Here is a 26,689-nt window from a genome sequence, read left to right as displayed (position 1 = left end):
ACTGCAGAGTAATAGTGCTCTGAAACTAATAAAATAAGATCATTCAGTGTTTGGAGGTCAGGAAAAGCCTCTCTAAAGCAGTCTGGCTGGCTGGACTCCCAAATGCTGAAAATATTAAGATCTGGAGGGGAAGAGTGTTTCTGGCAGATAAAAGAAAAGAAAAGCTGGTCAGTATGCATAAAGGACCAGGCATGCTGGAGACCATGATGCAAAAATGAATTGATAAAATTAACCTGCGGGGGGGGGGGGTGTCTAGGTGGCTCTGATCGTTCTGATCGTTAAGTGTCTTCCTTCGTGATCCTGGGGTCCTGGGATCAAACCCTTTTTTGGGCTCCCTGCTCAGTGGGGAGTCTGCTCCTCCTCTCCCTCTGTCCCTTCCCTGGCTTGTGCTTTCTCACGCCCTCACTCTTTTAAATAAATAAATAAAATCTTAAAAAAAAAAAAAAAAGTTAACCTGGGGGCCGGATCACATGGGACGTCAACCACAGTAAAGAAGTTAGATTTTTCTAGATGTCACTGGCAGCCATTGAAGGGCTTTAGGTAGGAAAGTGACGTCATCTGAGCCTACACCATCAGGCACAGACAGTGGCCACCAGCTACGGGATCTTACCGGGCACCTGCAATGTGGTGGGTCTGGGTGGAGATGTGCTAGCAGTATAAAACACACACTAGATTTTGAAGACTTAGAAAAAAACAAGAAAACTAGCTCTTTAATAATTTGTATATTGATTTCATGTTGAACCCATATTTTAGATATACTAGATTATATAACATATATTACTCAAATTAATTTCACCTATTATTCTTTCCTTTTTAAAATATGACTACTATAAAAAATGTAAAATGACACTTGCAGCTCACATTTGTGGTTCCACTGCATTTCTAATGGACAGCACTGACCTGGATCATTCTTTCCCTGACGTGCTTTCTGGGACTCTCCTCAGCTCTCTCAATCTCGCCCAGCCCCCCATAATTTTGGAAACCACTGATCTTATAGGGAGTAGTACAGATTCAGGGGCATTTTTTCAGATTAGAATATTCTGTAAACTCAGTATGCAAAGACCCAGGGTTTGGCAAGTCTGAGTTTGTGTATACAGCATATTTGAAAGGAGAATCATCTTAGAGACACTGGAAGCCCAGCGCCCTGTTGTAACTGCATCCTATACAACCCAGATACGTGCTAAGTGACTACTTCATGGAGGGCTGTGTAACCTGTGTCTTCCCTGGAAGTACATGCTTTGTGTACTTTCCATCATCAAGAGCTGTTCACTTCACTCAATGTGCGTCTGTGTTAACAGAAACTGGTGTGTTCTGACATCAACTCCTAACTGAAGTATGTCACACCAACTCTAGCTGTCAAAGCAAAAGGAAGCAAATGCCCCATGTGGGAAGAAATATAATTTATGACAGTTGAGTAACTATTCTTGACACAACTGGTTTGTACATTGGGTTTCAGGTAAGAAGGGAGATACCTACTTTGAGGTTGTTCTTGACCAGTACTGTTATGGGTTCTTGAAACCCAGGAATTCACTCAATCCACACATACTGGCACTACCAATGAGCCTCCCAATCCATGAAGAGTATCTTACCCCGACTTCTTCACCAGTCTCCTATCTGGCCTTTATATACCCATTCTTGCTCAGGACAGCCTTTCTAGTTCCTCACCCCAACGTCTAATTCTGGTTTAACTGTCATAGATTCACAGATTACCATGAATGTTTCCTTCGTGGGAAGCACGCAACCTCACTTTCGTTGTGCTCTTATGGGTTTGTATTAATGTCTGATATCCCTCCTAAACTGTAAGCTCCATGAGGGGCAGCACCAAACCTGCCTATTTTCCTCTCTTCTGTATTTTATCACCCAGTCCAGGCCCACAGAATCACCCACAGGATCGCTCAGTGGCTAAAGAAGGAGAGAGGATTTATGACAGGAAACCATGTCTCACGGGGGGCCGGCTGAGAACGCTTGCTGCTCACAGCCCCGGGACCCTCGTACCTGCCAGCCATGGCTTTGTAGTAGGCGAAGATCTGGTCCGCCAGCTTGTAGACAAACTGATCAAAGCACAGGTTCACCTGGGGACAGGGAAGCAGGAACGTCAGCTGTGCGTGTCTAGCTTACATTATACGTGAGACGCAAGGGGATTGCTGGGTGGTATTGTGTGCTGTGGGGCAAGACACTTTGAATAGCAAAAAAAAAAAAAGATTCCGGAGTTAAATAAGTTAAGAGGTTTGGTCCCTCACTTTCAAGGCCCTTAGGCAAAGAGAAGGCAAAGTCCAAAGAGCTGTTGGAGAACAGCCCTCCTCGGGGAAGCAAGATGGCTCTTCATACCCTGTATTCGCTCACATCCTTCCACCCATCCTCTCTCCTGCTGGACTTCCTCGCCTTTCCCTTTCACTCTATTTGCCCTTGCTTGACCAAGGAAGAATCGGATGTCCTTGGAAACGGAAAAATCTCTTTTTTCCAAACTTAAAGTTTCATTAAAAACGTTTGGTTCTTAATGAATACAGGATGCTTGTGCCATTTCAGCGACTTGTCACATCGGTGGCAGACCATGAGGCTTGGGTGAGATGTTCATGTTGGACATAGGATCAAAACGAAACCGTCCACAGAGGGCAAGAAGCAGCCAAGGCTGGGGCTTCGATGAGCCGGGGCTGCGTGGGTGCGGGGCGCCGTGGGACTGCCCAACGGAGCCCATTTAGGTGACTGATCTTCCAAATTCTCAGCTCCAGAAAGTTAATTCTTTATCTGAGGGGCTCCTGTATCTCTGATTTTACACCCCAGATGTTATTCTTAACATGCAACCCAGAGCTATGTGCAGCTCTGCCCTCATCTGCAGGGAACCAAGGCCTCTGCTCTGGACTTTGTGCTTCAAGGGTCCCCACTGGGCCATCCTCCAATTGAAGAACCTACAGAGTCAAGGTGGGGGTGCGCGCTCATACCCTAAGCCTTGAGAGTCCTTGCCCCAGAAGCCCAAGCCCCTTCCAGGCCTGTCTGCTATTCTACCTGGGATCACCCCTGAGGGTGGACCCCATGGCAGGTGTCGGGAGTTAGCTCAGGGGCCACGGTTTGTGGGCAGCGGTGGCAGCCACAGCTTGGCTATCCATACCCATGCACACGAAGCCCTTTGTCACGCAGGATAGAGTTGGGGGATAGAAAGAGAAAGGGGGCAGGCCACAAGTTGGGGATCTCAATGTGTACTTTGGCCACATGCCCTCGAAATATTACCCAGGGCCTGCCTGGTTGTGTGCTTTCTTTCCATTTATTTTAAAAATCTTACTTGGCCACATGACACTCTAGATCTGTTTTGTTTTTCACCTGCTGGAGAACACAAGTATATAAGATCATGTCAGAACATGAAGTTGTCAGAGCTGAGATGAAACCCATTCACTGGTCTCCTGGAATCTCTCTTCCCAACTCTGTGCTTGGGAGAAGAGATCTGTATCGGGGCCCATGAAGATCTTTAACTCCCATAGAAATCGGAGGCTAGAGAAAGCAAGCAGCATCTCTACTAGATCTCCTTTGAGATACATAAGCTGTCAGACTAAATTGGTGGCGAAACATTCATGTCTTTACTTTATAAACAAGAATGTGGGGCGTCTGGGTGGCTCAGTGGGTTAAGCCTCTGCCTTCAGCTCAGGTCATGATCTCAGGGTCCTGGGATCAAGCCCTGCATCAGGCTCTCTGCTCAGTAGGGAGCCTGCTTCCCTTCCTCTCTCTCTGCCTGTCTCTCTGCGTACTTGTGATCTCTCTCGAATAAGTAAATATTTTTTATTAAAAAAAAAAAAAAGAAAGAAAGAATGTCATGAATTTCTATGACATTTTCACCTAATGGGCCTCAGTCTGTGTTTATATAGTCCCATGCAGTTAAGCCGAACCAAGACTACCAACCCAGTTCCCAGAAGGCAAGACTGAGAAAGTTTGGTAGCCATCACTACTATTGGCCTCGTGCTTCTGGTCCTTGCACGTGGCAGGGTTGTACTTCCTTGCTCCTCTCTGAAAAGGAGGTGTGGTCATGAGACTTGCTTTGACCAATGACATGTGTCATTTCTAGGTGGAAGCTTTAAGTACCAAGAACACCTCCCCCTGCCACGGCAATTAGTGAATGTTCCATGTGGGTCCTGACTTGAAGACTATATGGACCAGAGTCCCCAACCAACCCATAATGGAGAAATAAGCCTTTGATTTCAAGGTACTAAGAACTTGTGATTATTTGTTACTGCAGCATAACCTAGCTTATCCTGACCATCAGAGAAATAAAGCTACTGAGTGACTCTCTAATAAACAGCTTATAGTTGGAAGGATGGTTTCTTCAGTCCTAGTAGGACTAGCCAGTGACACCCTAAGCTGTGTGACCTTGGCATAACAATAACTGACCACTTCAAGTCTAAGACTTATTACCTGTAAAACAGATAATAGCATACTCCTCTTTAAATTGCTGTAAAGGTTATTGAAAAAGTCTCTCTCTACCATGGTTATCCTTGCACCTGGCAAGTTGTAAATGTATAAAAACTGATACATGATATTGCTGTTGTTATTATTATTAGCCAAATAATTCAACCATAAAAGACCTATTAGAAAATTAATTTTACTCATGCAGTTCCATCATCTGCTGTCCCTTAATACATTTGAAAAAAGAAAGACCATCCTCTTGGTCTGGGTCCTTTTTGATGATCATTATTTGCAAAGACCACCCTCCGTGTAGTGAATGATATTATAATAGCTCTGCGTGGGGACAGGTGGCAGCTCATCTGTGGTGAGCACAGCAGGATACACAGAGTTGTAGAATCACTGTGTTGTACACCTGAGACTAATGTAGCATTTGGTGTCAACCATATTGTAATCTTAAAGAAAAAGTCATAAAAAGAGATCACTCTCCAGAACCAGTCACTGATCCCGCACTGCTGCAGTCTGAATGTGTGTGTTCCCCCAAAATTCGTATGTTGAGATTCTAATCCCCCAAAGTGAGGGTATTAGATGATGAAGCCTTTGGGAGGTGATTAGGTCATGAGGGTAGAGCCTTCCTGAATGGGATTAGTGCTTTATAAGAGAGAGACCCAGGGCACCTGTGTGGCTCTGTCGGTTAAGTGTCCAAGAGATTGGGTGTGGTGAGAACAAGCCCCACACTGTGCTCTACGCTCGGCGTGGAGTCTGCTCGAGATGTTCTCCCTCGACCCCTCCCTCCAGTTGTGTGCATGCGCTCTTTCTCTCTCTCTAAAATAAATAAACAAATAAAATCTTTAAAAAAAGAATGGAAAAAAAATTAAAAAGAAAAAAGAAAAAAGAATGAGAGTGAGGGCACCTGGATGGCTCAGTGGGTTAAAGCCTCTGCCTTCAGCTCAGGTCATGATCCCAGGGTCCTGGGATCGAGCCCTGCATTGGGCTCTCTGCACAGCAGGGAGCCTGCTTTCCTTCCTCTCTCTCTATCTGCCTCTTTGCCTACTTGTGATCTCTGTCTGTCAAATAAATAAATAAAAATCTTAAAAAAAAAAAAAAAAAAGAGAGAGCGAGACTGCCGAGAGCTCCCACACCCCTTCCACTATGCAAGGACTATGAGAAGAAGTCTGTGACCCAGAAAGTTGCCCTCACCCAACAGTGCTGGCTCCCTGATCTAGACTTCTACCCTCTACAACAGTGAGAAACACATTTCTGCTGTTTATAAACCACTCGGTCTGGGGTAATTTGGTACAGCAGCCTTCAAGTGGACTAAGACAACCCACTTTGTGCTGATAGCTACAGATTTAAAAAGTCCGGACTCTCGGAATAAGATTACAGGAACACAAGAAGCGTATCACTTGCCTCGGCTTCAATCTCATCGTACAGGAACTGCTTTTTAAACTTGGTCAGAGCATAGTAGGCGCTGTCATTGTACAGGTCCAAGGGGTAGAGGACGTACCTGAAGAGAGAAAAGCAGAGGCCAGCAGCTTACGAATCTCTCCAAAGGCAAGCCAACTGATGCAGCTTGGGAAACACAGAGGGTTGGGTGAACATGGGAACAAGCTTGGGGTTGGGAAGAGAGAGCCTCCCAGCACTTGGATGTTTCCAGGCTGCCTCAGGAATGCCTTACTTTACAGTCTGCCTGTAGAATTTGAACATTCATGATGTTAATAAATCCAAGGCCTGAAAAAATGAGTCTGGGACCAAAAGAATTGAGGTGGCAGTTAAGGACATTAGCTTCCTGGTCCCCAGAGATGACTATCCTCCAAGCACAGCTGCTTTGAGATGGACAGAACCCAGGAAGGGCAGCTGGGCCGGTACAATCCTGAGCCTATCTGCAAGGCTGAGTCAGATCTAGTGTGACCTGATCCTTGGGATGAGCGTTCTCCCTAGAAGGGCACACTGCCTAATCTGGAAAGTTCTGGAAAGAACAGAGCTGTGAGGCAAACTACTCTCCATCTGCACCCTGGGAACCTCCTTGTGGACCCAAGCCTGCCTCTTACTCCATCATGGAAGGTTCTTTGGTTTCCAGGATATGGTCTGTTAGAATCCAGGGCATGGACATTTCAATTGGGAACTGGATTCGCCGGCCCATGGTTAACTCCAGGAAGAATTCTCGGAACCAGAGCTGAGAGAGGTCACAACACTGCTGCAGGGCTTCTGAAAGCATAAAGGAGAGAGTCGTGGCTTATACACAGAAGCACCAAAAGATCTTTGCTCTTATTGTTATTAACTTGTTCTTACTGCTTTTTTGTTCTTACCCCTACACTACTACACAGCAGGTGCTCATTAAGTACGACTTGATCAGTAGGTCCCACTCGCTTGTACCTGGAGGTCAGTCTAATACCTATTTAGAAAACAGCATTTATTAAGCTCATGGTAGCAGCCCCAGGCAGGAGGAGAGCAGTGATGTTTTAGAAATGTAGAGGCGCCCGCAATCTCCACGATCCCCGTACAAGGTCATCCTAAAAACCCACAGTGAGGCCTCCTTGTACATGGTAATTCTGGCTTCTATCCGCTTAGGAGCCTTGGAGGGCCCTGGTCTGCATTCTGATGGAGAAGTTCTCAGTAACGACAGACGCATTATCCCTTCCACGGCCCTGGATACCGCTCTCCGCACGCCCCCCGCCCCCCTTGCCCAGTCGTCCTGCTAACAGGGACACAGGAAACGGGACACAGGGCTGGGTGTAGCCTAGAAGCCTCCTTTGCTACAAGCAGCAAGACTAATCAGCTCAAAGCTACTGCTCAGAAACAAAAGACTGACCAAATGCCTGGTCATTCCGGGTGTGCTGCTGATTTTAATAAAGTCCTTAGTAGAGGTGACTAAGACCAGACAAATTTAACAGAGTGAGAATAGCTGGACTGAGTCTGGCCTTTCCAAGACCACCAGAAAGGGTGCATTTTTTTTTAAATCTCGGTAGCAAAATGTGCCTCTTTTGATCAATGACCACGTTTTTTTGGTTTGTTGTTGTTGTTTGTTTGTTTGTGTTCTTTTACAACTTTTGGTCCAAAGCCTTAGTGGGTCTGGGACCTGGGACCCTCATCCTCTCCCCACTGCCTGGACACGGTGACTCACCACTGATATTGAGCAGGTGCGTGAAGAAGAAGGACTGCTTGTGGAAGTCCTCTATGGCGAGGACGATGGGTCCATCAAGGCTGCTTCTCAGCGTCTTCTTGGAGCCACTTTTGTCTGCGATGAGTGATTCGAGCATGGTCCGCACCATGTACAGCTTGAAAAAGAAAGTAAGACGAGAAGGTCAGGGGCTGGCCCTCCACCCTGGGGTAAAGGTCTCTGAGCTGTATTTATGTTTTTCTGTTTTCCTGCAGATGTCTGCTCTTAAAAAGCACTGTCTTAAGGAAGCACCAGTTTAGGGTTGGAGAAGTGAATCTGGAACATGTAAACCCTCAGGAGGGAGACTGGCCAGCCCAGGAAGGAAAGTCTGCCCAGGGCCTGATACTAGGTCATTCAAGGCCTAGGTTTTTGCCCATTCTGCTTGGCCAAGGGCGTGGGCATCAGAGGAGAACCCCAGTTCACATCACTCTGGAGTCAGTCTCTGCTTTACTGGTTGGCTGGGTGGCACCATGGGTTGAGCCCTGGACTTGGGTCGAGGGCCAGGTACTGCTACTGTCTTGCTGTGTGATCTTGGGCAACAAAGTCCCAATTTGGGCCTCAGTTTTCTTATCTGCTAACATGAGGGGTTGCACCAGATGCTTTCTCAAACCAGGCCCTTCCAGCTCTAATATTTTGAGGAACTGCGAAATGCCATTTGATCAGAGCAAGCCCCCCACCCCACCACCTCAAGCTCCTGATCCTTAGCACTCTGAATCCATTGCTGAGGATGGCGCCCTCTGGTGGCGCCAGCTGCATCGCACAGCCAACCAAAATCCTGGGTGGAAAGCGGGTGAAGACAGGTACTTACACAGGAGGTCTACTAGACAACCAACTCCCACTTACAGAGGGCCTTAAGTGCAAAGGGTGCAAGTGCTAATCTAGATCTTTCCACATCATATGCCTTTGAATCTTAGGGCTGGAAGGGGCCTTGAGGAGCCAGGCTAGTCCATTCCTGCTGCCTCCTGGAGAAGTGTACCCCAACCAACCCAGCCAGGCGGTGTTATACCAGGGATCGGCAGCCTCTTCGGCCCTGTGTGCCACCAGTGGGGTGAAACAAAGCCCGCGGGGACCACTGGCAGGCCTAAGACATAGATAGGAGAAAGGAGGGGGGATGGGAGGGCAGGAGAGACAGGGAAGAGGGAGAGAGAAAAGAGAGAGAGAGAGAGAGAAAAGCAAGAGGTATTGTATACGGTGGGAAAGCCGCCGCGAGTGCCAGGGGCCACTTGCCGACCACCTCTCAGAAGCTCCAACCTCCCTCTGCCACCACATCTGCCCTGGCTGCCTCCAGATCTCCTCCAGGACTGTCCCCACCATGAGCCAGGCCCCGGGCTGGGGGGGCGCAGCCACAGAGGGAAGGGGCACAATGCCCCTACCGCAGCACTTCCCGTGACGGTCCGCGAGCTAGCACGGTGGCCGGTCCACCCTCGCCAGCCCCATGGAGGGGCGGGCCTGATCATCCCTCTGCACTGAGAAGCACCGTTCTTATGATGGCCTTGGGAGTTATCCAGAAAAGGATTCCTCAAGTACAGTCCATGTGGGATTGATGGATTTGTATCGAATTCTATTTGAAAATCCATCCTCTCGCCACCTACTTCTACTGAACAGGGCGTCAGCCAACATCCCAGCTGGGCTAGGTGCCCCTGTCTACTGTGCTCGGAAGGCCCTCAAGGAGCCCCAGGGTGGCAGTCAGGAGACCTGGGTTCTTGTCCCACCTCCACCTGTGACTCGCCTTGTGACTTAGACAAGTCACTTCCCCTCTCTGGACCTCAGTTTCCCCATCTGTAAAACAGGGAGGATACTGGGACTCACTTGTCTCTAAGGGCTCTTCCAACTCCGACTGTTGGGGTCTACCCGATGCACCCGTGCCACCTCACAGGATTCGGCGGTGGGGGGGGTTAACTCCTGGTCACACTCCCCTCTCAGACCACCTGTGTAGACACCTTCCACTCCTCTGCTCCTCTCCCTCCGTCTCTGCCTGTTTGGTCCTTCGTCTCATCCTCCTTTCCTGTTTCCCTTCTGCCTTGTCCGTGTCTCCCTCACTCAAGTCTTGGGACTTACAGACACACCCAAAAGCCCTGCTTAGCCCCTCCAGGATATTCTAGGCTGGAGAGGCCTCTGGTCCTGAACATTACACAGAAGTGTTTATAGAAGCTTCCTTGGCATTTCCAAGGCCAACAAGTTCAGTGCACACTGGCCCACAGGCTCTGAAGCCAAGGGAAGTTACGGTGCTGAGAAGCAGTCCTGCCCGATCCCTCCTCCCCAGACACAGACACAGACACACACACACACACACACACACACATACACACACACACATAGAAGGGGGGTGGTGGGCTCAGACAGCTTATCTCAGATGGTTCAGATTCATGGCTGCAGAGCTGAGACTGGCTGAAAGGTCAAGTCAAGGGGGAGCTCCTGTAACACCCCTGAACATTTGATGGACCCTTACGCTTTTTCTCTAATACCTCAAAAAGCCTACCAGGAGTTGCTTATCCTTAAGGAAGTGACAAGGATTCAACCAAGATGCCCAGATTCTTTTTGACTTGTGTGCGTGTGTGTGTGTGTGTGTGTGTGTGTAATTTAATGACTACTCTGGGTAAATCACAGGCGACCTCTTGTTCAGAAGCTTCGCTTAGCCACTCTGAATATCTCCGATTACTAGGCTTTCTCTAAGGGGTCAGGCTTCTGATATTTGTGCATTTGAGGGGATAATAGTAATAATGTTTGGTCGGGAACATGATCTCCTTCAAATTTTTCACCAAATGGAGATGATAATCAGAGTACAGAGAGATCACGGCACTTGCCCAAGATCACACAGCACGTCAGAGGCTGAGCTCCTGAGTTCCCAAGCTAGAATGTCAATGCAGGGTGAGGGGGCCCGGGTTCCATGAAGAGGGACAGCATAGGTAGGTGCATACAGAGTCTACTGGAAACTCCTCCTATGCTTTGAAGCCTATACTTCGCAGAGCTAGGAGAGAGCCAGTCCTGGTATGACCCCCATTTGCCAGATTAGACAACTGAGGCACAAAGAGACTGTACAGCGTGCCTGAGGTCACATGGGTTTCTAGGACTAGAATCCAGGTCTCCTGAATCTTAAGCTGGTAGTCCTCCCTCCTGAATTAAAACAAGATGGCAGAGTAAGACTAGCACTGCTGGGGACCCTGCCCTCCTGCCTGAAATCCCCTGCCCCTGAACTACCATGGCTGGCCTCAGAGCCACTTACCTGTGTGCTGGAGGGCCCCACAGCACGCCGGGGCACCTTGATGTCAAATCCCCCCTTGGGATCCTTCTCCCCTCTCAAACACGGGTCATTGGGGGGCTCTCGGCCCCCTTCCCAGTCACAGATGGTTTTTCGAATTGCCTGCAGGACACTGGGAAGGAAGAACCGATACTCAGACCTGGCTTTAGCATTGGAAGGAGGCCCTGCAACCCTGTTGCTGGAGTCTGTGATGGCCCAGGACACCCTGTCTTAGAATTCCTGGGCACTGTGGAAGTACGCTCATTCCTGCCCCCCGCCCCCCTGCCAAGAGGTTCTGGTTTCCCAGGCTTGAGCCACGGTCCACAAGTCTGCTCTTCAATAAGCACCACAGGCGACTCTGATGCCCACTGGTTATTTTTCTTTCTCATTACAGGGGAATTTCATTAGTCCAGTTACATTTCCGTATGATTGAAGTTTTAATAATAGCTTACATTTGTTGCATACTTACTCTGTGCTGCCGTGTGCTTAGGTCAACACAATGATTACCTCAATTTATCATAGCAACAGCCAATGAAGTAAGTACCCTTATATTCCATATTTCACAAATGAGGAAAACTGAGGTTCAGAGAAACTATGTTACTTGATTAAGTGCACACAGCTAGTGATGGTACAGACTTCAACCCCAGAGCCTGAGGCTTGATTCATTTCAAATGTCTGATCTCCTAAGGAGGCCTCCTAGAACTTGCTGGAACTTGCTAGAGAGGTATGTGTGTGTGCAGAGGTGGTGCTCAAGCTAACAGAGCCAAGAACTTCCCCTGTGGTCTGGACCTAGCACCTCTGATTTTTGATGTGACCCCTGGAAAGGGCCGTCTGAAGACCCACCTGATAAGAACGTTCTTCTTCTTCCGCACTGCCTGTCTCAGGGGCTCACGCAGAGTCACCTGGGCGAAGTCCTGCAGGGCCGCGTAGATGGTGTTCCTGATGGCCTGGTTGAAGACGCTCTCCATCCTGCCCATGAGGACCTGGAGGCCTTTGATCATGGCGATCACCTGGCCGGGCACAGATCAAGGTCAGTCTCACTGGGCCTCAGCTTACCTATCTGTCTAGCACCCTGTACCACAGTGCAGGAAGGGTGCTAAGTGAGATGTCCAGAAGCGAGAGGCCAGCGCCATTCAAAATGCCAGTTCACAGCGAGGTGAGAGACGTGTGCCAGAATGGAGAGGAGCACTCTGCTTCCTGCATCAGACAAGTCCTGCCACAAGCAGAGATGTCAGCTAAATGGGACTGTGACCTTCACGATGCGGTGGACATCCACTCTGACACCAGTTCCCCATCTTACTGCTAATGGCTGACCAACAGCAGCCAGTTCATGGTTCTCTGATTTCCAGAGACCTCTCTACCTACCATGCACCCACAGACTGTGTCAAATAGACCTTTGTTTGACCATAATATTTTCTATAGAATTTTTACAATCTTTGCCTTTGAAATAACTTGGCCATTTGCTGCTTGAGTCCAGAGAGCTTCCTCCTGTGACATAAAATCTCTACAGAAGTCTCAGGTGAGGGGAAGCCTCTGCCCTTCTGTTTGCCGCTTCCCTAGTCCCTTCACCTGCTCCCTGGGCTGCAGACATGGGGAGACACATATTTGGGATGAGTGTATCCTGGCCCGCCTTGGTGTGCGCATATATCTTCTCTCCCGAGTTCCTCTCTTCTCTGAGCAATTACTCCTCCCTCCCTGTCCCGAGGAAGAGAGGCATGTGTTTCTGCCATTGCTTTGTCGGTTTCCCAGTAGGTAAGTTTAATGGGGTGGAGGAGGAATAAGAAGTCTTGGGTGGCCTTGGGTACAAGCCACATCCCTAGTCTAGCTTCCCCAGCAACAAGCCTGAGCCTTTGGCCCCTATCAGCCACAAGTGTTAATATCTAGGGTGATTCAGAATTCAGAGGGTGTAGCGCAAACCATGTCAGCCCCCGACATGATGGGTCAGGTCTGATGACGTGACAGCAGGTCCTCATGATGATGTCTCAGACTCCCAGGCTCTGCTCTGGACTCTCAGTGCACAGGGGTAAGGCCCAGAGACGCCCTGCATGCCCTATGCCCCCCGCTTGGGCCTATAGTGAGCCATCAGAATATTTTTGTTGAAAAGGAATGAATAAGGCAATAAATGAGTTTACATGCTAAGACGTTTTCTTCCTCTAAACCTTAAAGGAATAATAGAACATATATCTGAGTCAGAGGAAAGGGTGAGAACAAAGTTCAGGCGGTGAGGATTTTCATTAGAACAACAAATATAGTGGTTTTGCTAGAGAGAAGCTTTAGTGCAGAGAGATAATGGGACAGAACCTTAAGGGAAAATTACATCACAAAAGTATCTGGGTTTCTGGCTAGAGACGGTAACTAGGAAATAATGAGACAAAGGAAGGAAGAGATAATGGAGATGTTTCAGAATATTTCCAAACACAGCAGAGTGTACAGATCTGTTACACCTAAGGGAAAATCTTTGCAACTCTGGGCAATGCAGAGATTTCCTAGCTAGAACACAAAAATCACAAACCATAAAATAGCTGATAAGTCGGACTTTATCAAAATTAACAACAGCTGTTCTTCAAAATGTACCCCCCCCCAAGAAAATGAAAAGACAAAGCCACTAATTCAAAAAAATAGTTACAACATATATATGACTAGAGACTTGTATTTGCAACAAAGATTCTCATAATTCAATACAAAGAAGACAGAAACCCGATTTTAAAAATGGGCAAAAGATTTCAGAAGACAGGATTTCTCAGGGAAGATCGATGAGTGGCCAATAAGCACATGCAAAGATGCCCAATGTCATCGGTCTTCAGGGAAAGGCAAGTTCAAACCTCAACTCAACAGCCACTCGAATGACTAAAGTTAATAAAATTAACCATGTCAAGGACTGGGAGGGTGTGGAGCAAAAGCACTCTCAGATACAGTCAGCAGAAACATGAAACGGCACATGCGTTTTGGAAAACCGCTGGGCAGTTCCTTAAAAAGTTAAGCATTCACCGACCATACAACCACTCTGAGAGAAAGAAAAACCTGCATCGACAGGAAGACTGGCTCAAATCCTTAAAGCGACTTCAGTCATACTGGCCGAAAGGTGGAAATGCCCGATGTTTATCAACAGCTGAATGGGTAAGCAAATCACAGTATGTATCCATACAACAGAATACTACTCGACAAGAAAAATAAACAAACGACTGATACACAGAACAACGAGGATAAAACTCAAAATTATGGTGGTGAGTAAAAGAAGCCAAGCACAAAAAAAAAAATACCAACCAAACAAAAGGATAAGAGATATGGTAATAAAAGAAAGTGAGCAACACAAAGTCTTTAAGGGGAGATGGAAATGTTCTGCATCTTTTTTTTTTTTTAAAGGGAATGCTCTGTGAATTTGTGTGTCATCCTTGCAGAGGGGCCACGTTAGCCTTCTCTGTGCTGTTCCCATTTTAATACCCATGCCGTCAAAGCAAGCACAGAAGGTTCTGCATCTAATATTTGTGGTTTCACAGGTGTGTATACAATAGTCAAAACTCTTGGCATTATATGCTTTAAGTGGATACATTTATTGACTATAAATTATACCTCAATAAAGATAATAAAAATAGCATACTATTCTCATGAAGATTTTGCACACATGGCACAAGAATGAGGTCTTCTAAAAGGAACATTCAGAGGACAAGACAGAGCTTCTGGACATTAAAAATATAATAGGCACAATGAAAAATACTAATAGAGTAGAGAGTGGAACTTCAGGAAACATCCCACAAAGCAGAACAGAACTAAGCGATGGACAAAAGACAGAAAAGATAAGAAAATGAGACACTAAATCCTGGGGGTCCAACATGTGACGGCTCATCTGGTCTTGGTTTCCACCTGTAGTTCTTTGATCATTCATCAATCTGGACATTTTTCTTATCTTTTTTAGCCATTGGTTTGTCCGTGTTTTCTGCTGTTGGTTTCCCTTTGCCCATTTTTCTAGTGGAGTGAGTGCTTTCCCTTGGATTCTTAGGAACAGAATGAGTTTCTAATCATTTTTGAATGGGAAGTTGTTGTTTTTTTGGTTTTTGTTTTTTTTAAAGATTGATTTATTTTAAAGAGAAAGAGAGCACAAGCAGGAGCAGGAGAGCAAGAGGGAGAGAGAACCTCAAGCAGACTCTGCCCTGAGCGTGGAGCCCAACGCAGGGCTCCATCCTACCACCCAGAGGTCATGACCTGTGCCGACACCAAGAACGGGTTGCTTAAGCCACTGCAACACTCAGGTACCCGTGAAGGGTCACTTTTGAAGAGATGAATTCAGGTGGGAGGGGGAGGACAGGGGAGCATAGGCACCCGGGAGGACCATGGTTGCCACCCTGCTCAGAAGCACTCCTGGAGCCACCAGGTTCAACACCAAGCAGCAGCCTCAGGGTGGGAGCAGGGAGGCAAGGGGTCAGCACCCACCTCGACGAAGGCGAACTTCTCCTCGCTGGTATAGTTGTAGCGTGTGGCTCTCTCATACTCCTCCGCCGTGCCAGGGCAATCCTTGTTGCAGAACTTGTCCGTGGGGTGAACCAGCTTCCAGGAGTACTGGGGAGAGAGGGAAAACCCAAACTCCATCAGCGGATGAAGGGAAAAACCAAACGTGCTGTGTCCATGCAGGGGAGTATGACTTGGTCATAAAAGGGAATGAAGTTCTGATTCATGCTCTAACACAGATCCTGGTTGAAGGCATGAAGTGAAAGAAGCCAGACGCAAATAGCCATATAGTATATGATCCTACTTGTGGGAAACATCCAGAAGAGGGAAATCTTTAGAGACAGAGACAGATTGCTCAGGGCTGTGGGGATCGGGAATGGGGGCTGATTACACAGGGTTTCTTTTGGAACTGATAAGAAGATTCTAAATTTGACTATGGTTGCACAATTCTGGAAATGTACTAAAAACCAATGAATCTACATTTTCAATGCATGAATGGTATGGTGTGCAAATTGTATCTCAATAAGGCTGTTAAAAGAAGAGTGCTGGGACAAGGCAGGGGCAGACAAGGGTCCTTGTGAACAAAGGTCAGGCTGGAGGGGTTCGGGGAGGGCAGGCCCTCTGCCTGCAGGACACCTACCACCTCCATGACATGGGCGCTCCACTTGGATAAAAGCTGCAGGCCCCGCAGGGCCAGGTCGAAAAGCTCTCGGTATTCCTCGTCTGACTTCTGGCTGTCCAGTCCGGAGCCTGTCACCACCTGCGAACATGTGCCGTCACCCTCACCATGGACACGCCTGGCCCTTTTAGACGTTATTTCTCTGATTCCCCCAAGAATGATATAAGGGAGGTGCTACTGTTATACCCCCTGGAGAGACAAACTGAGGTTCAGACAAGTTCTTTGTTGAAGGCCACATGGCTTGTCCATGGTTGAGGACTTAAACTCAGATGGTGTGACCCACAGCCCCACTCAGAACTACCCTGCAGGGCTGCGGCTTTCAAATTCTTTCAACTGCAAATACAATAGGAAGTGCACACCACATAGTGACTCAGGAACACATACCTGCCTAGAGATCCTAAATATAAATATAAATGTAAATATATATATATATATATATATATATATATATATATATATACCAACTCTGTTCATATAGCTACTTTATTCTTAACACATGAGAATTCCTCTGATGGGCTAGTCCATGTCATACAAAATGCCCATCATAAGTCACTGAATTAACTGCACAACTCCTTAATTAGATACGACCCACCAGCTGAAAAGTGCTGAAGACTAACATCTATCTGGCTGTGCACTCTTCTGTAAGGCAATACAGATGTATGCAGGTGTGTATGTGTAAGTACTTGCACATCTGTACACACGTATCGAATCAGTCCTCGTTATTGCTGAGTTCTGTAGTTGTGAATTTGCCTACTCCCTGAAATGTATTTGTAATCTCCAAGTCAGTACTTGCAGTCCCTTTACTGGTCATTTGCAGGTACGTGCAGAGTGGTGACAATTCTGAGTCATGTCCAGCGGAGGCTGAACACGGCGACTCTGTGCTTTCTTGTTTCAGTGACACTACTGTATATATATGGTTCATTTAATGCCATGTTTTCCACATTGTACTTTTTACTGGTGATTTCACTATTTAAAATGGCCCCAAGAGTATACTAAAGTTCAGTGTAGTAATCTTAACTGCAAATAAGGCTATGACATGCCTTAGGGGAAAAGCACCTCTTTCAGATAAGCTTTGTTTGCATGTTAAATTATAGTATTGTCGCATGTGAGTTAATGTCCGTAAATCAACAATATATATTACAAATGGCATCTTTAAATGGAAATGCACAGAAAACAAGGTTATATATTCATCAGCCTATGAAAATGTCATGACCAGAGGAACTTAACTCTGTACTTCCTTTGGGAGGAATTGTTCCGTATTTGCTGATCCAGGGTTCATGCCCACTTTTCAGAATACAATTACTGCAAATAACGGGACTTGTTTGTGGATACACATGCATAAAATGTATAACTTAAAAAAACCTTGACGTCAACTTCGCTCTTACATCACACCAAGACTTGACAAGGATGAAGGAGGCCTGGCTTTGAAATTATTCCTATTGCTTTGGTTCAGATGATTGTGGCATGTGGTCAAGAAAGCCGAAGGGTGGGGCTGGACCTCGGTCCATGTCTTCCAGGAGCCCTCATAAGAATATGGGCCACCTGTCTAACGACCACACTGTGTGCACGTGTCTGACTGTCCTCATTTCAACTATGCTGCCCTTCGATCAAAGACCTTTTCAGAGTTTGGGTTCGGAAAGCATGCACACTATGGCTGCCAGCCACACGGTGGAAGCAGTGAGCAAACAGCCAGGTTCAAATCAGGAACCATGTTTATCAAACCAACATACACATTTAATAGAAAGGTATATATGGGCAGAGTCCAGGAGGATAGATAAACCCAAATATTAATCACAGTTGGTTCTGGCTGGTCAAATTTTACATGGTTGATTTCCCTCCTTTGCATATCTGTAGTTTTTCTGAGGTTTGTGCATTGACTATATTTCCATATTAAAAAAAAAAAGAAAGAAAAACGTAACACCAGTAAAAATGTAATTGGTGGGATTACAAGAGATTTTCCGCGCTTCTTCTGTCCCTAATTGTATTTTCTGATGTGTTACAAGTATAATTATTGTGGAGTTTTAAAACACTCCATGCTTTGAGCAAGTGTTCAGAACTGTGTCTCTTGCCATCCAGGGTGAAAATGGCTGGGATCATGTGCAGATGAACCACATTACTGGGCCACTGTTATCTGCTGTGCAGGACGAATTTTCCATGCATCCTACTGTTTTAGCCTTTCAGTGAACCTTTCCAGACACTATTATCCCATTTTACAGATAAGGAAACTGAGGTTCAGAGATTGTGAATAACTTGTGAAGGTCAGTGGCAGAACCAGTTCTGTCTAGCTCTAAAACCCATGCCTTTGGCCCCTTTGCCTTCTTGCCTCCGATATGTATGGCCTCACTCCTGCTCTCCTTCATCCTTGGGATCATTTCCTTTCTGGCCAGTCATTGCCCCTTCACACCCTGAGCCCCCACTGGGCTCCCTCTCAGCAGGCAGGGCGAGCTTACCTCACTGTTGCTGTAGCGAGCAAGTTCGGAGATGAAGCGGATGTGGTCGTCCCGGATCTGAACCATCTGCTCGCAGATGTTGTACTGGGGACTGATGCTGCTCTGGGTACACGTCCACCTGGGCAGAAAATCACATGGTTGGAGAAGGTCCTGGCCTGACGTGCCACAGTGGGTAGGCTCCTTGCACTCGCTAGTTGTTCTTGGTGCTCAGCCACATGTGGCTGGCTGCCCTGGGTGGACCCAGCACGTGTCCCAGTCACCAAAAGACAGCCTGCCACAGGCTGAGCAGAATAGTCTTCTTTCTCCTCTAAAACCTAATCAGGGGCTTTCCCAGGTAACTTGTATCCATAGTACTTACCAGTTATACGAATGAGGAGCCTCTCTAGGGCTACAGAGAGCTGGAAACTGAGCAAAGAAAAGGCCAGGTGGGCAACCTCCCCGGGCCTGCCTACCGACTGTCAGCACGGACATCCTGAGACTGAAGCTAGCTTTGTTGGGGCCGTTAGGATGGGACTGGGGAGGCTCACAGGGATCCTGCCTCTTGTTTCAACAGTGATCGGGCAACATGAAAGGACTCCACATGATGGATACCACGTGTTCTGAGAGGTATTGCTGGCATGGTCTCCCTCCTTCCCTCTCTCTCTCCCCCCACCACCTTCTTGCTCCCCTTGCCCCTCCCCTTTCTCCTTTGGAAAGATATCATTGGGAAAACCATCCTAAAATGGGGAGGAAATCAATGAGTGAAAGACTTTACTTCCTCCCCTCCTCCCCCCACAAAAAGACAGGCCCCTTCACCACCTTCGGTCATCTGGTGCTGGGTGACCCAGGAGACAGACTAAGCATGGGCACCAAACAAGACAGATGAACATTCTGGAAAAAATTTAGTCTCTCAAAAGGATCTCCTTGAAGCGGAAGTGGTTTTCACAAGAGTGCCTGGACTGGGGATGGACTTCCTCATGCTTATACTTTGCCCTGACCTTTATCTTGGCTTACTTGTACAGGAATGGGGACACGACCACTTACACCTCTGACACCCCTCTGTGGCCACATCAACTCCCACCCAACTTCAGGTGGCCCACAGTACACGCAGGAAACGTGAAGAAAGGAGTTCAGCCTTCTCGGTTCCATGCTCTTCCTAGAAAACCTCCACCCATGCTAGCAGCAAGCAGGTTAGGAAGAGACTAACCCAGCTTCCTTGGGGAGACTCCCTCTCAGGGGCTCAAGGCTGTTAGGGTTCAAGGACACTCTGTTTACCTATTTTTCAGGCACAAACCCTCACTTTTGACTAAAGGACAGTCAGCCCCTCTCTGTAGGGAACGGTCATCTTCATTCAGCTTTGGGCAAGATGTAGACAGAAGAAACCTTACTAACAAGCCCCTAGATCAACGGAGAGGCCCAGACCGCAGCTGGGTGTCACCCACCTGCCGTGAGTCCCTGACACCCCGGGTTCTAGCACAGATGACCTAGAACAGTGGCTTATAAAACAATCCAAGGCGAAGCTATCGACTCAGTTCACAGGAGGAGCCGTCTAAACCATATCCTCAATGCCATACTTACTGCACGGATACAAATCGGAGGAGAGAATGAACGTGCTGATGAATGCCATCTTGCTCCGCCCGGCCACTGAGGGCCAGCCAGTCCTCCCCCTTCTCCAGGGAAGGAGGGCTCCTGCTGTCCCACTGCGGGCAGCATGGGTCAACGCCGGGACACAGAAGGGGCGTGGCTGTGCTCTGAGAGCTTTTGAACCCTGGTGGCAAAGGGCAGATACAAAAGGGCTCAGAGCACCCTCCGCTGTTCCCTTCCGGCCGGCTGGGTGCCAGTGTGGCGATGGAATCCACCTGCCCAGGGCTCTGGGGAGGGGGGAGGGGCTGAAGTGGCCCCTCGGCCCCCTGCCCGGGCCGGGCGTCCTCACGGGAGCCGAGAGACATTACGGCAGGCACTCACTTGGACTTGTTCTCTTCATAGTGAGCACTGGTCTTAATGTATCTGGCCAGCTCTATCTGCATGTCGCCGAAAAGGGGTACCACTTGCAGCTGCTGCAAAGGAAGCAAACACAAGGCATGAGATGCTGACGGAGGGGCTGACCGGCTGCCTTCCACTAGGGAAAGCAGGCCTCCTCCATGGACCTCTGGGCGACCCTAGGCTCTGCTTCTGATCATGCTCCTGGGTCACCAGACAGTATACAGGGCCTCCCCTGTCTCCAGCCAACCCATGTTCCAGCAACTGAGCTCAGAGGGGCAGAGCGATTTGTCCAAGGTGACACAGCAGCCAGAGTGGATGAAGGAAGAGACCAGATGGCCTGCCTCCCAAGGCAGGGTTCTCTCTGCTCTAACTTTCCTGGGATTTGTGGGTCCTTGCTGCTGTGAATGCTGGACTAGGAGTGGGTACCTGGATGCTGCTAGCTGGGTGAGGCAGACAGGTCCTAAGTGAAGACCAGCCCAAATGGAGAGGAGGCCAGTGCAGACTGCTGGCTTCTAGGTGGTAGGCACCCATGTCAAGTTCTTCAAACCCCCCAAGATCCTTAGGACAGTGGTGGATACACATCTTTCTGTGTTCATCAATGTTACATAGAATGTAAAACGCCAAGAGCGATCCTTAATGTAAGCTATGATCTCTGGGTGATAATGACATGTCAGTGGAGGTCTGCAGATTGTAGAGGATGCAACACTTCGGTGGGGGATTTTGATAGTGGGCAAGGCTGCTCATGGCGGGGGACTCTGGGGAAATGGGAAAACTCTGCCCTTTCTGCTCGATTTTGCTGTGAACCTAAACTGCTCTAAAAAATAGTCTATTAAACAAAAAACAGCATCTCAATCCCTACAAACACTCTGTGAGGTCAGTACTATTATCATCCCCAATTCCCAGATGAAAAAACTGAGGTTTAGGTAACTCAAGTAATTTTTACACAAAGGACCCAGGACTATAATCCAGGGCTCTGACCCACCTATGTCCTTCCTCCTGAATCCTCAAGGGAACCCTAGAAAGTAGATACCCTCAGTGTTCACATTTTCCAGACTGGGGAACTCCATTTCAGAAAGGTTTAGTGATCTCCCCAGAGTTATCCAGCTATCGAATGGCAGAGCCAGACTAAAACCCAGGTCCGACTGTGGCAAAGCTGTATTCTTCAACTGCACCCCGATATCATTCATGCTGACTGAGGGCAGGGTGGATTTTGCAAAGTTTCCTGAGATGAGCCCTGTTTTCATTTGGGGCAGCTCGAGAGAAAAGTGAAATTTCCCGCCTTGAAAACATGCAAAGCCACAGGATACCTTTTGGTGATTTATTTCCTCCTTAACCTGAGTCAGTGAGACCCAGGCCCAGCCCAGCGTCCCCCATACCACACTTTTGAGGGGTTCCACTCTGAATGTTAAGCCTGGTTTTTCCATATCTGACCTCTGAGGCTCTACTTCACCTTGGTGTGCCCAATGCCAGTACAACTGACACCATGGAATTCAAATCCAAAGCAGGAAATCCCTTCATGAAAGCCTCAAAGCCTTCATTTAATCTCAAGGTTTTATTTTTAGAAATTTGGGGCCATAAGATCACACATCTGAGGCACTGCAAAGGTCTGAGTGTATAAGGGACGATAATGAGGCCTAGTGCCCAGAGGCAGGGGCAAGCCAAGAGCCCCCCCCCCCCCCCGGGACCAGGAGAGGCTGTGACTTTGCAAATGTGAATCAATTTAAAATCCAGTCTTTAATCCTCCTGCTTCTGTGAGCTCTGATTTATGTGGAAAATTAAGGCAGGCGCTGTCTTCTGGGATGCACCTCTTTCTTTAGCTGGCAAGGGATTTCAGGAAAGAGCAAAGGCAATATGCAGAAAAACTGTAAGGCCTCTCAGCCAAGCCCTGAGCAGACTTAGATAGTGTAGCAGCTTCTACGGACAGCAGCGGGAAGCCCTCTCATTCTATCCTCTTCCTCCACCTGGGGGCCTTTACCAGCTCCACCAACAAGCCCCACTGCTCGGAGCCGATTTCTTCCCTTTCCCCAGAGAGACCACCCGGCGGCCCGGCCCGGGCCCACCCTCAGGTGCTGACCTTAAAGAACTTATCAATTTTGCTGAGGTTGATTCTCTTCTTGGCATCCAGTTTGTAAATGTTACTGACGTTTCCATCCATCAGGTAGAGACCAAAACCCATTACCTAGAGTGAGAAGGGGCAGAGCACAGAAGCCCATTACAACCATTGGAAAAGCTTTAAAAAAAAAAAAAAAAAAAAAAAAGGAGGACCGTGCACGCACACATGCACATCCTGTAGGGATGCCGCCTCTTTCAAAACCCACGTGTCTTCAATTGAAGAAAGGAGACATAAATCTCACTTGAACTAAACTTGGACTTCTGTGTAGAGGTCCAGACCACCCCGTAGTAGGTTATCATGGTGGTCGCTTGCTGAGTCCTTACTGGGGCCGGAGTCTGTGCGTAGGGCTTCCCTGGATATTTTCCTCAATTCTCACAACCATCTTAGGAGTCAAGTTTACACAGTGACCTTATTCTACAGACGAGGAATTAGAGCCACAGAGAGGTTGGCCAGCCTGCTAAGGTCACACAGCTAATAGGTTGCAGAGACAGGGTCTGAAGGCAGATCTGACCACAACTTCTATTTAAGTAGAGGCTTCCTGCAAGACAGGGCTGAGCGCTGCCTGTTGCTGCCTCCTTGGGGGCTAGCCCATCAGAGGGACTTGGGAATACCTGCTCGCTGTTGTATGAATGTGTAAACTATTCACTTCTTTCCCCAAGGAAGCTAAAACAATGCACGGATTCCTAAGGAGCTGCTGGTGACTTCATTCAGAACACATTTTGTTGTTGCCTGACAACACTCTATAAGCAGGTCACCAGGCTGACTCTTGATATGCTGGTCCATTTAATAGCTTCTTGAAAGCTGACATGTTTTGCTCCTTTTTTCAAATGTGCAGCAAGGCTGACCAGGGCCTGAACAGCTAGGCTGGAAGCAGCTTCTCCTGGCTCGCAGCTGCTGTGACTGTGGGGAAGTCACCCTTGACATATAAGGGCCTGGACCAGAGAACCATGAAGGTCACACCCTCTTCTTCGTCCCATTCGGTCCCGTGCTCTGCAGGGCGTGTGCCAGACTCTCCCATCTTAGATGAGAGGTGCCCTGGTGGCATCTGAGTTCATGAACACTAACTGCAAAATGGAGGAACAGCCAGCGTTGAGACCCGGAGCCTGGGCTGGGAGAGGTGGAGAGCTCAGGGCTGGGAAGCAGAGGTTTCGAGATCGTAAAAGCTGGTGAGAGAAAATCTGCTGGCAGTATCTCAGAGTGCTTGGTGGGCTGGAATTTAGTGAGCCGGTGTGTGGCAGCAGCCATTCCAGGAGGCACAGCAAGAAGCTGAGAGAGACCACTGGGCTCTGGGGCACTCTGGGTTTCTGATGGTGCAGAGGAAGCCGGAGAGAACAAGTCACTGAGCCACCCTGTCCTGTGAACACGATCGAGGCGCGATGGGAATAGAAAGAAGGGAACCCAACAGGGCTGGGGTTTCTAGGGTAGAGGGGGTGGCACGAAGGAGAGGAGGAAAAATAAAATACCAGGAGAACATCAAAAGGGGAGGCTTTGGAGAAGAAAGACTCAAAAGGGGCTGGGCGGCGTGTCAGAAGAACATGCAGAAGGCCACTCGTCTCTGTGCTACCGCTGCTGAGAGAAATCAGGAACAACCCAAGCAGCCAGAGGCGGAGGAATGGGTAAGAAATGCAGGGTATCCAGACTGCATCACTGAGCAGCAGCATAACACTCCCGCTACGTCTAATCAAATGCAATAAAAATGACACACACACATAATTTATGCATATGGCATATGCTGAAAACGTCTCTAAGCACAGAAAAAGTACAGGAAAAGACATCAGAATGCTAAAAATGTTACCTCTGGATGGAAAGACTATGAGGGAGAAAAATTTTCTGTGCTTTTCCATATATTTCCGATTTTCTACAATAACTATTACTTGATAATTTAAAAATGAAACTTGTAAACTGCTGAAACCAATGTGACCACTTTGACAAAATACAGCAAAAGTTGGAAGATGCTGCTTTCCCTCTGAGTCAGCAATTTCTCCTCTGGGACATCTGACTTGGCAAGAGTGTGGACACAGGGGTTGTGCTGTAAGAATGTTCACTGCAGTTTAGCAAACAAATGGCCAATGACAGGATTTGTTTAATGACAATGTCCACGGGCATTGGGATACTCAGCAGCCATTAAAAACGACATCACAGGGGTACCTGGGTGACTCAATGGGTTAAGCCTCTGCCTTCGGCTCAGGTCATGGTCCCAGGGTACTGGGATGGAGTCTTGCATCAGGCTCTCTGCTCAGCGGGGAGCCTGCTTTCCCTCCACCCCCCACTTCCCACTCCCGCCTGCCTCTCTGCCACTTGTGATCTCTTGTTCTGTCAAATAAATAAACAAAAATCTCTAAAAAACAAACAAACAAACAAAAAAACGACATCGCAGAAAATACCCTTAACAACATCTGTAAAGGTATATATGATATATTAAAGGCAAAAAAAAAAAAAAAAAGGCCAGGTTATAAAAAATGATGTCCAGTAAGATCTGTATCAGTGTTTAATTAAGAAAAAATAAATGTCTTTTTTTTTTTTTTTTTAAGATTTCCAGTAAGGGGTGGGGGGTGCCAAGCCCAGGTCCCAGGCTGTGTGGCTGCTGTCGTACCTTGAGGAGCATGTGCTTCTCACTGGGGGTCAGGTACATCTTGTTCTCATAGTAGTCCACGCAGATGTTGACAATGTCTGCCAGCAGCTCCTCATAGCCTGGGATCACTTCCAGTTGCTGATGGAGACACTGAACAGCAGCGCCCCCGCTGGTTAGCCCCTTTCCTGCTCCCTTGCCCTCCACCCAACCGCACCCACCCTGGAAGGCCCACAGTTGGTTGGCAGTGACAGGGCATAACCCCCCTGACCATCCCAGGTGGACGGAGCCTGAGTCTCCTCCTCAAAGTCCCCAGAGTGGTTGGTCAGAGCTCCTGCAACTCTCCCACAGCAGGAAAGCCACCCCGCTTGGAGCCTCCATTTTATTTCCTGGCAATTCCGACAGAAATTCCTTTCTTGGGCTGAACTGAAAAGCAGTACAGCTTTCTAGCAAGAGGCCTGTGGTAATCTAGGCTTGGTTTTGAGGGTGTAGACTTAGCCATGACATCTCAGATGATAACAGAAAGACCCAGTCCAGGGGAGGAGAGCAAGACCAGCAGGCGTGTCCCTCCTGCAGGGCACAGTGGTACAGAAGCACTTCCCATCTAAAAAGAGTCTGTGGTCTCCACCTCAGGCCCTTTCTCTCCAAAGGGACAACCTGGGGCGCTGTGGGGGAGGCCATGGGAGGTACTGCTACTGCTTTCCACAGAACCTGCGGCTGAGTCTCAGGAAAAAAACATGTCAACACTGACAGCCTTGTGCAGTCAGCCAACAGGAGGAAGGGCCCAGTGAAGCCAGCAGCATCCCCAAGAGAGGTGTGGGCCTGAAAACATTTCCAAGATGGAGGGCCCCTCTCAGCCAGCACCCTGCCCACATTCTCGCTGGTGCCCGTTTAGGCTGGCCTAATGGGTGAGCAAGACGGGTAACATAATGTCAGAGCAGGAGAGCCACAGCTGCAGGGGTGCCCGGCAAAGTAGCGGCAGTAACCATAGCTACGGCAGCTTATGCTCTTACCATTCGTCAGGCTCTGCTCACCACGGCCTTTGGAAATGGTCTCTCATTCCTCACAACAGTCCTAGGAGATGGAATCTCATAGTCTCAAAATAACAGCTCTACTTCACAGATGAGGAAATGGTGGCTTAGACCGGGCTCACGTTCTCACAAGGGGTCAGTGGAGGGTCCAGGATTAGAAAAGGAGGCCATCACACTCCAGAACCCAGGCTCTCAGTCCTCACTGACATGAGGGCGGCATGTGGGCTGAGAAGACTTTCAGGGAACAAAACCCCGCAGAGGGTAAAGGGGTCATCCCTGGTTGGGAGAGGAGACTTACATCTGCTAACTCACAAGTAGGAAAGTGGGGATGTTCATCTGGACTGGGCTTCCCTACTCGTGGTCCCTCAATTGTCAGGCCTCTGCCTGTGTCCTGAGACCCCAGGCCCAGATGAACAAGGGACGTGCCATCACCTGGGTGATCCTGTTGTGGTTGGCCAGGAACATGGAAAGGTTCTGTGACTCCTGGATAGACTGAGGGTCCGCCATCTTCCTCAGGAACTGAGCTGCCCTGTACATGGTGTCATGGAGAGGAATGCTCAGACATAACCCGCCCAAGCCAAGCCTCAGGGGCTCCCACTTCCACCTAAGCCAGAGTTCCACCGCCCCCTGGGGTTAGGGAGCTCTGAATATCACAGGT

General features: G+C 48.3%; 1 protein-coding gene and 1 non-coding gene across 4 annotated transcripts in view; both read right to left on the bottom strand.

Moving 5' to 3' along the window:
• Nucleotides 1-26,689, bottom strand: part of CYFIP2 (cytoplasmic FMR1 interacting protein 2) — a 124,801-nt gene that overhangs the window by 64,034 nt on the left and 34,078 nt on the right. For 2 of the 3 annotated variants that reach the window (XM_045079613.1, XM_004737727.3), the window contains exons 7-19: nucleotides 26,464-26,560; nucleotides 25,025-25,153; nucleotides 22,393-22,497; nucleotides 20,301-20,392; nucleotides 18,357-18,474; nucleotides 15,868-15,987; nucleotides 15,213-15,338; nucleotides 11,628-11,794; nucleotides 10,770-10,917; nucleotides 7,511-7,664; nucleotides 6,438-6,594; nucleotides 5,797-5,893; nucleotides 1,996-2,072 (exon numbers count right to left, since the gene is read on the bottom strand). In XM_045079613.1, coding sequence (XP_044935548.1) covers nucleotides 1,996-2,072; nucleotides 5,797-5,893; nucleotides 6,438-6,594; nucleotides 7,511-7,664; nucleotides 10,770-10,917; nucleotides 11,628-11,794; nucleotides 15,213-15,338; nucleotides 15,868-15,987; nucleotides 18,357-18,474; nucleotides 20,301-20,392; nucleotides 22,393-22,497; nucleotides 25,025-25,153; nucleotides 26,464-26,560 — 1,587 coding nt within the window. Of the gene's footprint in view, nucleotides 1-1,995; nucleotides 2,073-5,796; nucleotides 5,894-6,437; nucleotides 6,595-7,510; nucleotides 7,665-8,552; nucleotides 8,575-10,769; nucleotides 10,918-11,627; nucleotides 11,795-15,212; nucleotides 15,339-15,867; nucleotides 15,988-18,356; nucleotides 18,475-20,300; nucleotides 20,393-22,392; nucleotides 22,498-25,024; nucleotides 25,154-26,463; nucleotides 26,561-26,689 lie in introns of those variants that run through there. The other variant, XM_045079614.1, reaches the window with a different exon arrangement.
• On the bottom strand, nucleotides 14,143-14,246 carry LOC123391975. Its single transcript, XR_006606649.1, has one exon. It is a non-coding gene; the product is annotated as a U6 spliceosomal RNA (small nuclear RNA).

Source organism: Mustela putorius, unplaced genomic scaffold (genome assembly GCF_011764305.1).
Source record: "Mustela putorius furo isolate JIRA1106 unplaced genomic scaffold, ASM1176430v1.1 tig00000407_pilon_pilon_pilon, whole genome shotgun sequence".
In the NCBI taxonomy this organism is placed as follows: domain Eukaryota; kingdom Metazoa; phylum Chordata; class Mammalia; order Carnivora; family Mustelidae; genus Mustela; species Mustela putorius.
The sequence above is the reverse complement of the archived record's forward strand: the minus strand, read 5'-3'. Positions and strand labels throughout refer to the sequence as shown.